At 37.7% G+C, this 17,683-nt stretch overlaps 1 protein-coding gene across 1 annotated transcript in view; it reads left to right on the top strand.

Annotated features, from left to right (window-relative positions):
* The first annotated feature begins 292 nt into the window (after window positions 1–292).
* Window positions 293–17,683, top strand: part of CACHD1 (cache domain containing 1) — a 141,102-nt gene continuing 123,711 nt past the window's right edge. The window contains exon 1 of the mRNA XM_070939490.1: window positions 293–561. Coding sequence (XP_070795591.1) covers window positions 319–561 — 243 coding nt within the window. The 5' untranslated portion in view covers window positions 293–318. The remainder of the gene's footprint in view (window positions 562–17,683) is intronic.

The raw sequence follows: 17,683 nt of genomic DNA, 5'->3' as shown, positions 1-17,683 counted from the left end.
CGCAGCGCGAGCGAGCAAGCGAGAGCGCGCGCAGCGTCCGTCTGCCCGTCTGACGGCGAGGGAGCTTCCCGGCCGCTCGCTTCGAAGTAGCCGAGCGGTTCCCTTGGAAGCAGGCGCCCTGTGGGGCTCGTGATTGGCGGCCTCCGCATGGAGCTTTCGGCCGCCTCTCCCCGGAGCCCCGAGGCGTAGCAGCCGCCTGCTCCTCCCTCTCTGCCTCCCGCCCGCCCTCAGCCCAGCACCGAAGTTTGGGAAGCGTCGGGGAAAGTTTGTGCGCCGCGCTTCGGGGCAGGAAAGCAAGCCGCCGCTGTCGCCAGCATCATGGCGAGCAGGCCAGCCGGGTCGGAGGAGGCCGCCCGACCAGCTCCCTGCTCCTCCGGCGGCTCGGTTCTTCCCCGGAGAAGGGACGGCGGCGTACAGCGGCCCCTGTGGATCGTCTGCATGGCACTTTTCTGGAGGCTCGGTGCCGCCGACTCGGAGTTTTCCATTCTGGATGAAGCGCAAGTTTTGGCCACTCAGATGAGAAAACTAGCCGCGGAGGAGTTGGGCGTCGTTACTATGCAGGTAGGTCATATTTCCTATTTGCCCTGACTCGTCTCGTTTTCTTTTCCTTCTTCCCGATTTTCTTTTCCTCTCCTCTCCTCCCCCCACTTTCCTGTTTTCCTCCCCTCTCTCCCCCCTTTTTCCTCCATCTACTTTAAAAGCTCTTCCTTTCCGCCGTCCCTCGTTTAGTATTTGATGCTTCTCCGGAACCTCCGTCGTAGAACCTTCTCTTCTTAAAATGCCTTGATGGAAGAAGAAGAGCAGCTTCGGCGCCTCAATTTATAAGGAGCCAGAGGGAATCCCTTGGCCGGAGGTTCTCCCCATCCTTCGTTGAGACGGGGGTGGAGGGGGGGGCACGGGGACAGAGGAAAGTTTCTCCATGACCAGAACGTGCGTTTTCTCACGACCGCTTACTGACTTCTGATCCGGGCAGCCTCCCGTACCCTTTCATAGGAGAGCATCGATGAATGCTGAAACACGATCTCCTGGATTTAGCCTGCTGCCTCCTGGGCAGAGAGATACTTTCGAGGGTGGGAGGCAAGGGAGAGAAGCTTGCAACTGGGCATTCTGCATACTTTTGGTCGGCCTTCAAAGATTCGGTAAAAATAAAATAAAAAATGCTCCCTTCCTTGAAGAGATTAGACGGAAATCCGAATTTTTTCCACGTACCTGGTTTCGGCTGATTGGAAAACACCAAGTTGTCGTAAATAACTGAAGGTTTAACTAAGTGTGAAACCAAAAACCGGAACGAGGTTTCATTGTTTAGTGCTGCTTTCTCCTGAAAACAGTTCTGTTGACCAAGTTTTCTTCAGAAAGAAAGTTAATGAAAAGCATTAAAACTCTGCCTCGGTACTCGGATATTTTAGGGACCTGTTTATTGGGACTAAATCATGGCTATGTTTGCAATTTCTCTTTTGCATTGCAAGTGCTTAATTATTTTAAGTATGGCTTAAATTGGGCACTTTATGATAGCTGATAAAGAGGTGGGAAAGGAAGGCCTTGTTTTGGAAAAATATTCTCAGGGTGCACACCACCCATACTTTTAGAGCCAGCAACAGATTTGAGAGGCAAAAAAAAAAAAAAAGAGATAGCAAACAGAGGTAGATACAAATCGTCAGAATTATAAATGGAAATATGCTTCAGATAGGCATAATTTACTTTTCTAATTTAAGGATCTAAGTTAACAAGTTTATTTCTTTCCTGCAAAAACTCATTTCTTGACCCTGGATAATTTGCTCCAGTTCAGAGGGAGCCAGATGATTAGTAATTATGGTCTATCCCTGCCTTTGTGGTTGCATATTAATGACAGTTTGAGTATTGTCCTTGCTGCAAAGGAGGCTAATAGCTGTGTTACTGCCACCAAGGGCCAGCTCCCTGGACAAAAGGTGAAATTGGATCCCCAACACCCTGCAAATGCAAGTAGTCAGTGGCAAAGGCAGTTTTTAAAGCTTCCGAGATTGAAAAGGAGACACTTCTATGGAAGCAGCAGGGGTCTGTGCCCAAATGGCTCTTTATCTTCTTCAAACCCGCTCCCTTCCATTATCTTTTGAAATATTTTTGTTTCGCTTCCCTCCTGGGGCTCAGCCTTTGTCAGTTCTTCTCTTCATGGCCTTTATAGTAAGAAGCCATGCATTAAAATGACTTCGCTTAACAAGGTAGATAGTAGTAAATTATTGATATACTGAACTATGGAGAATTCACAAGTCACTTCTTGCAAAAGTCGGAAGATGTGTTTCTTCCTCTGAGAAGCCTTTGTATACTCTGTGGCTTCTTGCAAATCTGTTAAGGATTATTGCAGGTTCTTGTTTTTGTGTGTGTGTAAATGTGTAGTGAAACTGGATTCCTTCATTTGAAGAACTTTGCATATCTTTGGGTATGTATGAGACCTCTTTTAATCCAATCAAGGTGTATTAACCACATACATGTTGATTATACGAGTGCTTTCAAATGTGTAATTTAAGCATATTTAGCTAATAAAATGCCTGTCTTTAAGAATGGCAGATTTTAAAAGTTTATTGTTTCAGTAAAAATATCCATTGCAAATTCTAACTATAGCCTACTATTCGTAAGGGAAAAGTTTAAAGCCAGATGCCCTCAATAGATTAAAGCACTTATATTAATACTTATATTTTGTTCTTTTTAGAGGAACCTGTTTGTGTTATAAAAGCTTCTGTTTGAAATGAAGGCTGTGATTTCTGAAGTAGAAACTGTTATTTTAGAAGGCTGTGATTTTATTGACTTCTGGTAATAAGTAGGCAAATATTCTTGTTATACTGAAAATTTCCGGTCCTAACAATGGTATACGATAGGATTGCCCTATAGTTCTAAGTGTGGTCAGGTGTTCTATAATTGGAATAGATATACAAGAATAAACATTTATTTAATTACAAGTCTGCTCCGAGTCGCTGGAGCAGCATAGAAGAAAACCTAAAATGATGGCTAAGATAATTAAAAGAAATTATAAGGATAAGGTTTGGAATACATTGAATTGTGATACAGGTGAAATAAAATAAGATTAGATGGTAGGTAGTACTGAAGGAAAAAAATGTAGATATTTTGGATCTGACCCTGAATATATTACTAGGGATACAGTGATTGGGGAAGTTAAGATAGATAAAGGTCTGGAGGTAATTGTGTAAATTTAAAAAAAGGAAAGTACTGTATGTGACAAAAGCAGAAGATGAAAATAGAAAAAGTAGGTAGCCACTCCCAAGTTCATGAGACCAATGAGGAGAGGATCTATAGCTGAATTATTATGAAAGGCATCATGGTGTTTATTCCAACTCTGAGAACAGTAAACCAGGTTTTCATCTATTGTGAAATTTTGGCCCGAGATAAGCTGAAATATCAGGATCAGGGGAAGTGTACTGAGAGGTTGACTTGATGATGATGATGATGATGATGATAATAATAATAATAATTTTATTATTTGCATGTATGGGAAATAATGATAAAATTTGCATGTATGGGAATTATATAAGATTGCCTATGAGGAATATGAGATGGAGAAAATGTTTTTCATTCCCTCATAAATGGATGAAGAACAATGGCCACATCTCTTTTGGAAAGGTGAGAAGAAAAATCAAGGGAGCATTTTGTGCCAGAAACCTCCATGATATAAACATGTCTATACGAGCAAAATGCTGCAAGATGCAGAACGCTTTTTAGAAATTAGGTAAACTGTCTGCCTAAATTATAGCTGTCAATAGTGGTTTTACCCCTTTGTGTATAATGCAGTATTCCAATTCTAATCCCAGACGTTATGAAAAGTGTAGAGGGTTTTTTTTGGTGAGAATAACACCTTTTTTTCAGATGATAAGGATTCATATACATATAGTGGAAAATATTTGCATTTATTGCATAGGAAGTTAAGGTCAAGACAGGAATATATTATCCTAAATAGTAAGCCGCAATTAAGATTTGTTTATGTTTTCATGGCAATATAATTAATGCTTTGATCAAGTTTATTGGTATAACTGCACAGCTACTTTTAGATTTTGCATGCCTCATGCTTTATTTTTGATTTAGATTGGAAAATATAGCCTTTATGCTTGGTATAATAGAATGTAAAATGTATTCCATATTTTGATACAAGTTTAAAACTTAATTGTTAATTGAGGTTTACAAACAAGACATCTTAACAAGATTCTTAATTAGGTACAAAACAATGCTTGTAATTTATACACACACATGAACATAGATATTACTTTGTCATATAATGTAAAATGCCAACATTTTACTTCATTCTTCCTGTTGAAAAAGTTTCTACAACAACATTCAATGCATGGCTTAACATTGACAATAGATACCATGTTCATAGATTTGTGCCAAATAATGTGGCAAAACGTAGCTGGTCATTATATGTAAAAAAAATGTCTGAAACTTTCAGCTTGGATGGTTGCTTATAGCCCCCTCCTCCCCCAACCTCCCCCCACTTTAAAAGTAGCAATTCTTGTTGCTGAACTACAGTATATAATTTGCACTCTGGAAAAGTTTGGTTCATCTGGACATATACTTAGAGGACACATGGGAGCATTTTGCAGTAATGATAAGAATATTTGTTTCTTGAAACTCAGTGACATATGAATTATGCACATTACCTGGAATGAATCCCATTGAGTTAAGAAAGGCTGACCTCAAAGTAAACATGCATAAGGCCAGGTGGATTTAATTAATATGCTGGCGTTAACACTTGCCTACATCACATTTAACTCTAGATTTTTCCACTGAATGTGTGAATGGTTTAAACTTGAAAGGCATTATTTGAATTGGTACTGGGTTGATAACCAAAGTGATTGACTTCTCATTCATATGTACATTAAATGCTGTCTGTTCAGAATGATAATCACACATGTGACATCATAGGAAACCTTAGCCATAGGTGTGCTGGGGGTGAGGTTGATTCCTTTTTCTAAATAATGAAAAATAGCTTTCAAGAAATCTAGATGGGTCATTCTTTTCATACTATGATGTGTTCTGCTTAGAATGTGACCTGAATTTTTAACACCTTTGTTCTGTTTTTCTCTGTCAGACCAGAGATCATCTGTAACCTTTTTTTTATTTGTTTACATTTTTAAAGATCTGGAAGCTGTTTTATTTGTATTTGTATTTAAGTTGATCCAACTAGTTCACATGCCAATCTTGGAATTATCTATAAAATAGAAGAACAGAATTTGCTGACAAGATGGATCAGCAGCATACACAAAGGTCACGCTTCATGTCAATATTGTAATAATTGATCATTTCATGTTGATTTAATCCTAGCTATTTGTTTTGGATGAAAGCCATCTTTTAAAATCATTGTTAAAATATATGCAGTCTGGAAAATAATTGCATCGACACTTCGGCTAGAACAATTCACTACTTTGGATTTATATTGTACATCTTTTGTTTCATGGCAAGGACTGCAGTGGCCAGGAAATATCTGTTGCATAGGCAGGAAAATGAGGCCAGTGAATATTCTGCTACTTCTATTATAAACCTTGTGTCAGGAATTTCCTGATTTGAGTGTCGTCTTGAGAAATGGGGTGGGATTACTGCAATTCTGAGCTGTTCCCCTGTCTCTTCGGTACAAATTGTCATTGGGATTAAATCATGTGGTATGAAATAAGGCGGCATTCAGTTCTCCTAATCTGCTTGTCTAGTGAGATGAATCCTGACTAGTCACATGATAAAATACTGGTCAGGGGTGATATTGATTGAAGCAATATAATATAAATCCAATAAATAAATATATAAATAAAATGGATTTTCATGAGGATCACTAATTGATTAAAACCATCTCGACTTGCAGCAAGCTAGGCAGCAATATTTATATTTATATTTAAATGAATATTTATATTCATTTATAAATATTATAAATGAAATAAAGAAATAAGATGAAATGAATATATCACACAATGAATGGATGTCAAGTATTTGTGTTAGTCCTGGGCTTTTTAACTTTAATGGCCAACTATGGAGACAGGAGATGGTTCTTTGGGTTTCTGTTTAGCTGTATTATCTTGACAGGCATAGGGTCAGTAGTCATGAGAAGCAATGCAAGAATATATAGGTTTTTGGTTTGACCCTATAGATTTTTTTCTCCCTATATTAACCAAATAAGGTACACATCTCATAGAACTGCTGCAAAAATGTTTAATGGGTTCCACTGTGTGTATTTAGCTATACCTTCTTTTCCTATTATACTTGTATGCCTTTCCAGCCCTTAATAAGTTTTTAGTGTTGCCTAGCTCACATTAGAAAGGGAAAGTTTGAAGTAGTAGTACAGTATTCCATAGTAACAGTATGGTATTAACTGCCCCAGATTTCTGTTTAATGAAGGAGAAATAGATTTGACATATACAAGGGTCAGCAGTTCATTTCCAAGTTGGGAGTACCTAATAACAGGATGAAGTATTTTGCTGGCTGGAGATTTAGAGTAGTAAGAATTGTTAGGTTGCCAAAAATTGTCAACACTTTTTGACATAGTACTGCTTTTAACATTAGTATATACTGTATATTTGGCTTGAAGGGGTTCTGTTATACATTCTACATTCATTGTATTTCTAGCCAAAGCCTTATGCATTACTATTTACATTATTATGTTAACATTAATAAAGCTGAAAGAAATATAAGAAGGGGACATTTCTGTTTCTTGTTCATTTCTTTTGTATGTTTAGCAGTACTTGGACTATCTGTTGGCGTAAGTGAAATTATTCTTGTTTATCCTAAACAGTCAAGCTTTATAAGAGAGGCAAAAGCGAACAAATGAATATTGCTGTAATCCCACAATAGCTGATAAAGTATATAACTACAATTAAAAACTACTCAAGTTAGGTACTGTATGGTTTTAGATGGAAGGCTGAATCAACCTTGAGCCTGGTGAAATTCGAACAGCCAAATTGCAGGCTGCCGCCAGTCAGCAGAAATAGCCTACAGTACCCCATTCTAACCACTGTGCCACCACGGCTCTATTTCTTTGTATTTAACTCTGATTATATTATATTGAGAGCTAGTTTGGTGTAATGGTTAAGACAGGCAAGAAACAGGAGTCCGTGAGTTCTATTCCTGTCTTAGGCACAAAGGCAGCTGGGTGATCTTTTAGTTATTTATTTTATTTAATTTTTATCCCACCTTTTTTACTTTATAAGTAACTTAAAGTGGCAAACATACATAATACTCCTTATTTTATTATTTTATATTTTATATTATTATTTTACTTTATTTTATATCCCAGCTTGGTTATTTTAATAACTCAAGATGGCGAACATATCCAAGATATTTTCCTCCTCCTATTTTCTCCACAACAACACCTGTGAGGCAGGTTAGGCTTATCTTGAGCCAGTTGTAATTACAAAGTACATGGTGCAATTAGGTAATGTAGAAGTTATTTTGACGTCATCATGCATTGAAAGACAGGGCTGTGAATCATGAATTATTTGTCAATATATGAACATTTATTATATTAACACTTTGGATTGAACAAATCCTGGTTTAACTTTTTATCAACTAAATTAAACTTTGGAATATATGTGGCTTATGTTAGTTTTCGAATATTTAACGTCAGGTGAAATGGGCCAGTTTAATAAGTCACAGCCTTTTTGTAGTTTTGTAGTTTTGCCGTACAATTCCACCCCCCCCTTTTTTTAAAAAAAAATCAGTTGGATATTTAAAGAAACCAAAAGCAACCCAAAGTGTTACAGCTGATAAATCTGTATGGAACCATTTTTCTTACAAAAACAATCTGCAGTGTAGTAATTAGAACTGAAGGAGCGAAGTAAAAAAAAAAAATCATCTGGTTTGCATGATTGTGTGTTGGTTCGGTTCCAACCATAACAGCCTTTTTAAAATGCTCCAAGAATGCCCCAAGTCTACAACAGTTTTTCATCCTATTCCTCTTACACTTTTTTTTTTTTTTGATAGCCAAACATTTTGGAAAGATGTAACAAGGTCCTGATGGAAAAGCAGTTAATATTGTTATGCTTAGGAGAACAAATCTGAATTTTTAATTAGCCTTTAGTTGTTTCATTGGAGCGTCAAGGCATCGTTAGTGATGTAAGTCTTGTTGCATTAGCAGAGAGTGACATTTCGCTTCAAACACAGAGAATGCAGCTGTCCTGCGCTGATAAAAGTTGCCAAACGCGGTGCAGCAAGGTGGATTCGTTGATAATTAGCTGTCCCATTTCACTGCTATGTTGAAGGACCCTGCCGGTCATGTACCAAAAAAAAAAGAGAACGAGAGAAAACAAGAGTTATTAATTGGAAGTAAATCCAAAAGCTTCACTCCAGCTATTGCAGGCCTGATAAGATATTTTGTTAAGAAAGCATATATATAATAAGTAGTGTAAATGTTAGGTGCGGCTTCTTAAGAAGATGTGGATGTATTAATTTAGCCAGCTGGAAAGAATATAGGCTGTGATGATCCCTTCTTGAATATCAAAAGAATAGCTTTGGCCCAAGAAGTCTCAACAAATAGGGATAGCAGATACCTATAGTCTAATATGTCTGAATGAAAGATGTGTTTCATATGGATTACACATACTCTTGGGTCTATTGTATGAGGAAGAAAAGGATCCCAGGGTGGTGTGGTGATTAGGGAATACAAACAAGGGCATCTTGGTTTAAAAGCAGTTTTACTGGATGACATCACAGGTAGATCTCATTGAATGAGAGTTATCAGAGTTATGATGGGGAATTTATCACTGTTCCTCTTAGTTGCGGTTGTCTTAACAACTCCATAGTTACAGGATCGGAGTTTAAAGGGCACTTGGCAACTAGATAACAATTATGATGGTTGTGGTCCCACAGTTGTGCTATCACCATTTGTGGCTTACCTTGCTGAATTCCAACAAAGTCAATGGGGCAGTTGGCAGGAGATGGCAAATGGGATCGTATGACATCGCACTTAGCAATGTGGGATTTGCTTGGCTATGGCAACTTAAACTGCTCTTTTAAGTTGGCAGGATAGTGTGACATTGCGATTTACAACTTCATCACTTATGGATGGAGTTGCCAGTTTCAACTACCATTGTTAAGCAAGGACTACTTGACTACTTGTACAATGATTGCTAAATGTAGCCTCTGCAGCCTAACCCCTCCCCAGCCACAAACCTAGTCCTTGAGGTCATGCCTTAGCAATTTAGCAACACGGTGTTTTAATTTTAGTGGCTCAGTTTGTTTTGCTTTTTTTCCTCCCCCATCAGAATTATGGTACTGGAAGTGGAAAGGATCTGTAGGTTGGAGATGAAAGGTAAGCAGGTACGGGACCCGATCAATATTGGATGAGAGATTATCATAAAATACCAGGGCTGTTGACAAGATCTAATGCCCTTCAGTTTTTAGTTACAGTGTAGTTTCTTATACATTTGAAATGATTCTTAAGATACAGCGAGGAATTGATTATTCTGTCTTCTTTTTACTTTTAGTTTAAAAATGTAGGTTAGGATCAATAAAATTATTAGGGACAAACATTAACTTAAAGTTTTGTCTGGCAATATAGCATTGCATTTGATCTCTTTTAAGTCAACATCTTAACTGTCGGTAATAGGCAGGCAGTAGACCAAATGTTGTTTTTTTATGATCCTTTAGTTGTTACCTGAAAAAATAAAAAGTAGTATTAATTGCAGGCAGGGTGGATTTGATTTAAATCAAGTTGATTTAAATCACAATTTAAATCATGATTTAAATCACTAGTAAAAAGGCTTGATTTAAATCAACTCGATTTAAATCATAATTTTTAAAGAGCAACTGTCATCTCTGCTACTCCTTTGACCCACTGTTGACTCACCGATAGTCCCAGTGTTGCAGAATATACAGCCTCATGCTACATAACTAAACTCCATTTCATGCTGAATAAACTGAATTATTTATGTATCTTAAATAGAAAACTATCTTACGATAGATTTTTACCCCAAAAGTTTTTTATTAAAATAAATTCGATAAAAATAAAAAAAAATCCGATTTAAATCAAAAAAATCCGATTTAAATCAAAAAAATCTGATTTTTTTTATTTTTTTTAAGAAAATCATTGATTTTTATCCACCCTGATTGCAGGACTCTTCTATATTTTGACCGGAAGCATTTTTTTTGTCACAAAGATCTTGTATTGATTTAGGGTCAAATTAAAATAGAATTGCTTACCAACTAGGGGCAAAAAATCCCTGTATTTTAAGTCTACAGAATTATGCTGTAGACTGCTTATGAGCATGTCAAGACATCAGTACTATTTGAAATTTCATTCTAATACATGTTTGCAGTAAAACACTTCCACGCTTATGTGTAGAAGTGTTTCTCCTTGAAAAATAACACATTTTCTGTGTTTCTTCTTGAAAAATAACAATTTTTGAAATACAGTTGAGAGGAAAATAGCTTGCTCTAAATCTAGATATTGCAATATTCAAGTATTTTAAAGGATTCTTCACCAATCCTCAATATAGTGGGCTGCCAGATGTAACATTAAATTATCTTTATACTAACCATTAACCATTAGCAAAATTAAAATTGTCACTACACTTCCAAGACTGGTCAGAAAACAGAGGATGTGCATCAATAACAAGAGGGATTGTATGCAGAAAACTCTTCCTATAACTTTTTTTGGTTTGAAATGTTTCTCTGTTTATCCACGTAGCTTCTTCAGATTTGTCCTTGGATAAGCAGTGAAATGTTTCAAACCAAAAAGAAGTCAAGTTGCCATGCCTCAACCTCCAGATAACTTTACCAGAATTACTGAAAGTCTTTATAACATAATTTGTAACTTTTACTTGCATGAGCAAATCTTTTCTACGCTATCAGAAAAACTTAGATATTTATTATGGGAAATATGTGAATGTCTAGGTACTACACATTCTCAACTCTCTTAAAAATCAAAACTAAGTGCATTTTTGTTCTGCTTTTTATTTCTAGCCTGGTTGATATTATAATCCACTTTCTTGGTTCAGGGAGGAAATGGGTTTAACAGAAACAGCAAAGAGAAGTATATGGATCTGATATTTGTATTTGATGAAGTACTGCTTATGAAACTAGTCTGAACTAACCCTAAAATAGAGATAGTCCTCAGCTTATGACCACAATTTGAGCCCAAAATTTCTGTTGCTAAGTGAGATAGATGTTAAGTTTTGCCCATTTTGCAATATTTTTGCCACTATTGTTAAGTGAGCCACTGCCAATGTTAAGCTAGTAACACATTTGTTAAGTGAATCCAACTTCCCTATTGATTTTATTTGTCAGAAGGTTGCAAAAGGTGATCACATGACTCTGGGACACTGCGACTGTCATAAATATGAACCAGTTGCCAAGCATCTGAATTTTGATCATGTACTATGGGGCTGCTATAATGGTTGTAAGTGTGAAAAATGGCCATAAATCACTCTTTTCAGTGCCATTGTATCTTTGAATGGTCACTAAATGAGCTGTTATAAGTCAAGGACTACTTGAATGGAAGCTTGATTATATTTCCTAACATTGTGAGTATCTATTGGGAAAATGTAGCTTGTGTCTGAGATCTCTCAAATGCTTGAAGATATCTATCCAAGCTTGCTTGTTTGCCTGCTTCAATTAATAATTGGTATCTGACCTTTATTATTTTTGCAAATAACTCAAGGTGGCAAACACACTTAATATTTCTTATCCTATTTGCCTCACAACATCAACCCTGTGAGGTAGATTGGATGGAGAGGGAGTGACTGGCTTAAAGTCATCCAGCTGTCTTTCATGGCTAAGGCAGGATTTGAACTCAGGATCTCCCAATTTCAAGCCTGGTGTCTTAACCACTAGACCAGGGGTGTCAAACTCAATTTCACTGAGGGCTGCAACAGAGTTGTGTTCGACCTTGTGTCAGGAATTGTGTCAAGGGAGGCATGGCCATATTGAGTGTGGCGAGCTCGATGTCACTCGTGTCGGGGGCACTTATGGTGACCAAGTGCTAAGGCAGGACTTCCCTAAAACCCTCCCTCACATTATAACCTCCCTCCCTCCCTCCTTCCTTTTCTTCTTTTTCCTTCCCTCTTCATTCCCCTTTCTTCTTCCTTCCCCTCTTTCTTTATTTTTCCTTCCTTGCTCTCTTCCCATCTTTCCTTCTTTTTCTTTGTCTTTCCTCTTTCCCTTTCTCCTTTCCTGTCCCTTCTTGCATGCTGAAATGCAAAAGGGGAAACATTTTTCTTTTTGTTTTGTTTTCAGTTTGTTTTGATAGCCCTCTTCCAGTGAAAACAGGGCTTGGGGGCACCATGTACATGTCCCCCACACCTCATTTTCAGTTGCGACGGCCTCCAGCAGCCTTCTGACCCCATTTTTGGCTGAGCGCAGCCTCCCCGAGCTCCGTTTTTGTTGGCAGAGGCACCATGAGCTGGTCCTTTGCTGTTTCCAGGCCATCCCCATGGGCCAGATCTAAGCACCTTGCAGATCTAAGCACCCGCAGGCCTTTAGTTTGACACCCCTAAAGGTAAAGGTTCCCCTCGCACATATCTGCTAGTTGTTCCTGACTCTAGCGGATGGTGCTCATCTCCGTTTCAAAGCTGAAGAACCAGCACTGTCCGAAGACGAAAATGAAAGAGATGGAAAAAAAGAAAAGAAAATGACCAGGTTTTAAATAAAAAGGAAAAGGTTCCCCTCGCACATATGTGCTAGTCGTTTCCGACTCTAGGGGGCAGTGCTCATCTCCATTTCAAGCCGAAGAGCCAGCGCTGTCTGAAGATGTCTCCGTGGTCATGTGGCTGGCATGACTAAATGTCAAAGGCGCATGGAACGCTGTTACCTTCCACCAAAGGTGGTCCCTATTTTTCTACTTGCATTTTTTATGTGCTTTCGAACTGCTAGGTTGGCAGAAGCTGGGAGAAGTAACAGGAGCTCACCCCGTTACGTGGCACTAGGGATTTGAACTGCTGAACTGCCGACCTTTTGATCGGCACTGAGCCACTGACACCCCTACACTAGACCAAACTGGCTCTCATTATTCTTTATATTTTTACTGTAGCAAACTTCATTTTGCTAAACGTTTCAAAGCATAAATGGCTTTGTGACAGATTTGTAGCTATGTTTTCTAAAGATTTCATTTCAGTTGCGTTCAGTTATGAAATAACTTTTCCTGATTTCTATGAACGCCACTTTGCCCCTTGTGTTATGAATTTCTGTATTGTAATGCTATGTCTTGGTTTGGGACTAGATAGAACTTGAGTGAATGCTAATATGATGTTCACATTGAAATAGTACTATTATTTCAACATTGTCAATACAGGACTGAAAATTTATGAACAATGTGTATATGTGCAGCAACATACATATGACAGTCTTAAATGCTGCCCACAAAATTAACTTCAAAAATAATAGACATTTTGGAAAATCCCAGGCCATTTTTGAGATTTTAGGGTAAGTTTGCAGACATTTTGCAAGACTTGAGAATTTCATGAAACTTTTTTTAAAAATACATTAGTGCTGTCTCGATTGTGCAGTGGTATCTACTACCTGAAAAAATTTCCAATTCCAATTTTAAATATGAACACTAAGAAGAATTGCAATGCAGTTGATATAAAATGATTTTTAAATTCTTTCCAATTATATTTACTAAGTCAAAAGTTAACTGCAATCAGTCGGGATTCAAGAAAAACAATTGTCAGTGATTTGCTACTTTCTCTTGATTATAGAAGTCAGCCAAATTTTTATTTTCATTTCTAATATCTTTTTCATCATCTTACAAGGGCAGGCATCCATGAAGTGCTTTTACATCTTCTAAGAAATACAATAATATAATGAACTCAGATTGATTAAAAATGGATAAGATTACAGCTGTTCTTAGTTTTTGTACTTTTTTTGTACTTGTCTTGATGTAATTTGTTTGCAAATGAGTTGAAAGTATATACTAGTATAGGAAATACTTTGTATACATTGCAGGCTGTGGCTTTATACAACTTATGTCCAAATCAGGCTATTCTGTCCACTGGTAAAATACAAGTAACTCCACCTACCAGTTTGGCTGCTATTTAGTGCAAAATAGTAGGTCTTAGTTTACTCTTTCTTATGAATTTAACTCCTGCTCAACACTATCTCTTATTAACTCCAAATACCAACATTCTAATTAATGTCTTGATTATATTAATATAACAAAGCAGGAGCATTAAGTAGCTAAAATCCTATATATGTCTAATAATAAAAAACACAGTTGAAGTATTTGGGCTGAAACAGCTCCATTTTCTCATAGGAACTCTTCATAAGTTTTGTATTCCTTGTCCCTTTGTGTTGAAGCCAAAATCTTGATCTTGTGGGTGATCCGGTGTTTGTTGCTTATAATCTCTTTATAAAATGTGTGAGCATGAAGGGGATGTTTTAAATAGATATACTGCCTGGATGAAAGAATGCTTTGTGCAGGAAAGCATTGTCCAGTTGTGGATCTCGTCACAGTTCCTGTGGAGCTTCCCAAGTCCTTCTGACTCAGAGAGGGAGGGAAAAAACCTCTCAATTTGAAGCATGACTGGAGAATAATTAAAGGGGGAGGGAGAGGAGGAGGGGGAGAAATAAAGAAAGATGTGGCTGGGGGAAGGGATTTGTAGTTGGCAACATAGAGAGCCTTGGTGCTGACATTTGTCATGTCGACATTTCCTCCTTTTCATTCTGTAAATAAAACTCCGGGATTTGCAAAGGAGACCCTTCTGATCTTTAAGTGCAAGTGAACATTTATTTTTTTTCATATCAGGTCCGGACAGTTAAATATACTGTCTATTTAAGTTAGCTAAAGTCTTGTCTTTGACCCAATATTCCATAGATTGGCCTTCTTAAAAAGCAGCTTTCCTTTTTAAGAAATTGCCAAGCTCTTCAAGATGTGTTATCAGTTATAACTAAAGGAAAATAAAGAGGTAGAATACTTAAGGCTTTTAAAAACCTACTTAGGACAATATACACTGAGTGCCCCATACTAATTAAATATGTTTTAGCTCTCTGTGTTGTAATCCGATGCTTGTTACTGATATTTAATTTACACAGTTGAGGGGAGAATGCTTTTCTTCAGAGTGTATGTTTGTGTGGCTATATATACTGTTTCTTTTAACTTCTTTGTGAACCTCTTAATAGTTTCCTTGACCAGACTTTGCTTTATATAAATTTATGTTTAAACATTACATTGTTCTTTGTAATATGTGGATGCTGTACTATGATTGCTTAATTTTCTATTTCTGAATGAGAAGGTTGAAACCAACGCTATCTCCTCACTCAGAATTCCACTTAAGCCTTATCTGGTTTCTATAGAGTTGCCAGTGGATTTTTATTGAACCAAGTCTTCTCCCATCTATTTTCTTTTGTCTTTGGCATTACCTGTCAGCCAAGGTGGTGTGTTTTTCCTCACAAATTGATTGATTTTGTTTGTGTGTGAGTATTAGGTATGAAGCAGGAAGGTAAAAATCCTGTAGAAGTTTTGCTTTATAAGCGTGCAGAACATGTGCCTAACATTTTGAAGCAAAACACAAAAGTGATAGTGGAGCTTCATATGAAATAGTCAACTTCATACTGAAGCTAAACATCTTTGGTAGAAAAAACTGTAGGCGTAACTGCATGGCAGCCAATTCAAAGCATGGCAGAGAATGGAGACTGGGATGAGATAGCAGAACAGTGGAAAGGAAAGCTGGATTTTTTAAGGTATGAACTGGATGGAACTGTAGGTGGAAGTTGCAGAAGTAACCATCCAGCAACAGCCCAAATGCAACCCATCTGCTGTGCAATTTGTTGCTAGCTCTGATGCTATCATAAGTAGGCTTCGGAACTAGGGTTAATAAAGGTTTGTAATGAGGATTTGCTGAAAATGGGCCAAAGTATTTGGTCAGGAATGCTATTTTTGAGGTCAAGGTATTGATTTCTGCATTATCAAGTTCAGTGTGTGAATAAGGTGGTCATAGTTATCTATAGCAGAAATAGACTACCTGGTGCCATTGCAGTCTTTTATATTGCAATGGCATTGCCCACTCTCTTATACCCAGCATCCTTAGATTATGAGGTCCCAAATAACCAGGCAAGCCTGGTTGCTTACTTTTATTCACAGCCATGATAATGAAGTGCACTAGTAGTGATACATCCTTTCTTATCAACTCAATAAACTAACAAGCATTCCTGTTGAGCAAATCTATTCATAAAATCACAGATTTGAACAAATGTAAGAGATTATGTCTATCCTCTGTTCAGTTCAGGAATCCAAATTAAAGCATTCTTGAGAGATTCTTATCAGACCTCTGCTTCAACTATGTAATGATGGAAGAAAATTTACCGTCTGACTAAAATTCTGGTTCTGCAGTTAAACTGCTCTACCATTCAGTAAAAATCTGCTATCCGATGTTCCAAAACTATTGATTTGTGAATAAACATTCTGGGTGAAACAGCTCAAGGCTTTGAGGTTCTTAAAGATGACTGGCCATTCTTTTAAACAGGTCGGTATATGACCACAGCCAATTTTACAACCTGTTTTTGCAGCGGTAATTAAGGTAATGTTGCAGTTGTTAAATGAACTTTTTTGCCATAAACTGGAAGTAAATGACAGAAACCAGCCAAAATGCCAAAAATTGCAGTCTTGTGTCCATGAGCCACTGCAAACAGCTATCTTCAGTGCCCAAAACTAAAATGCTATGTGCCCAAAATGCAATCATGTGAAATAGGGTGTGTACAGATGTGAGAACTTGAAAATTGGATTGTCTAGAGCTTTGAGGAGAGATCCATCATAACTTAGAACAGTTGTAAAGCAGTGGTCATGAAGTGAGGACTACATGTATGTAGAATTCATAGTAGAATATACCGTATTTTCCGGCGTATAAGACGACTTTTTAACACATGAAAATCATCTCAAAAGTCGGGGGTCGTTTTATATGCTGGGTGTCGTTCTCCTGTAACCAGGCAGACCAGCCCGAAAGGCACTGACGAGCCTTAAATGGCTCTGGCGATCCAAGCTCTGACGATCCCAGTTGAGTTGCCTGCTAATCAGGCAACTCAGCTGGGATCGCCAGAGCCATGTAAAAGGAAAAAACAGGAAAAAACTTTTTTCCTTTCACATGGCTTTGGCGATCCAAGCTCTGATGACCTGCTAATCAGGCAACTCAGCTGGGATCGCCAGAGCCATGTAGAAGGAAAAAACTTTTTTTCTTTCACATGGCTCTGGCGATCCAAGCTCTGACAATCTGCTAATCAGGCAACTCAGCTGGGATCGCCAGAGCCATGTAAAAGGAAAAAAGTTTACCCCTCCAGCTTGCTTACCTTAGCTGCTAGTCACAACGCTTGCCTTGCTTTGCTTGCCTAAATCCATTCCATCAGCAAGCAACTCCCTGCCTGCAATCAAGCAAAACAAAGCTGGCTGAAGAATTCTGGGAGTTGAAGTCTACAAGTCTTAAAGTTGCCAAGGTTGGAGACCCCTGTTCTATTGAGTAAGTTTTTTTCCCCTTTGGGCTCTTTAAAAAAATAGTTAATTGGGGTTTTTTTAAGTTGTTCTTTTTTAGACCTAGCCATTTAAAGTTTAGGAAGTTTTAAATTTAGCTTTCATATAAAAATAAAAATAAAATAAAATAATATTTGTGCAGCTTTCTGAGATTTAGTGTGTTTTTGTAGTGTTTCACTCTAACTACACAAACACACAAAATCTCACAAAGCTGTATATGGAATTTTGTGTGTGTAAAGTGTGAAAGTTGGTTTTTTGGGCTTTTTGTGG

The sequence above is a fragment of the Pituophis catenifer genome, unplaced genomic scaffold, assembly GCF_029215685.1.
Source record: "Pituophis catenifer annectens isolate HBS135680 unplaced genomic scaffold, rPitCat1.0.hap2 SCAF_3, whole genome shotgun sequence".
Taxonomy (NCBI): domain Eukaryota; kingdom Metazoa; phylum Chordata; class Lepidosauria; order Squamata; family Colubridae; genus Pituophis; species Pituophis catenifer.
Note: the sequence above shows the minus strand (reverse complement) of the source record. Positions and strands in the feature narration are given on the sequence as shown.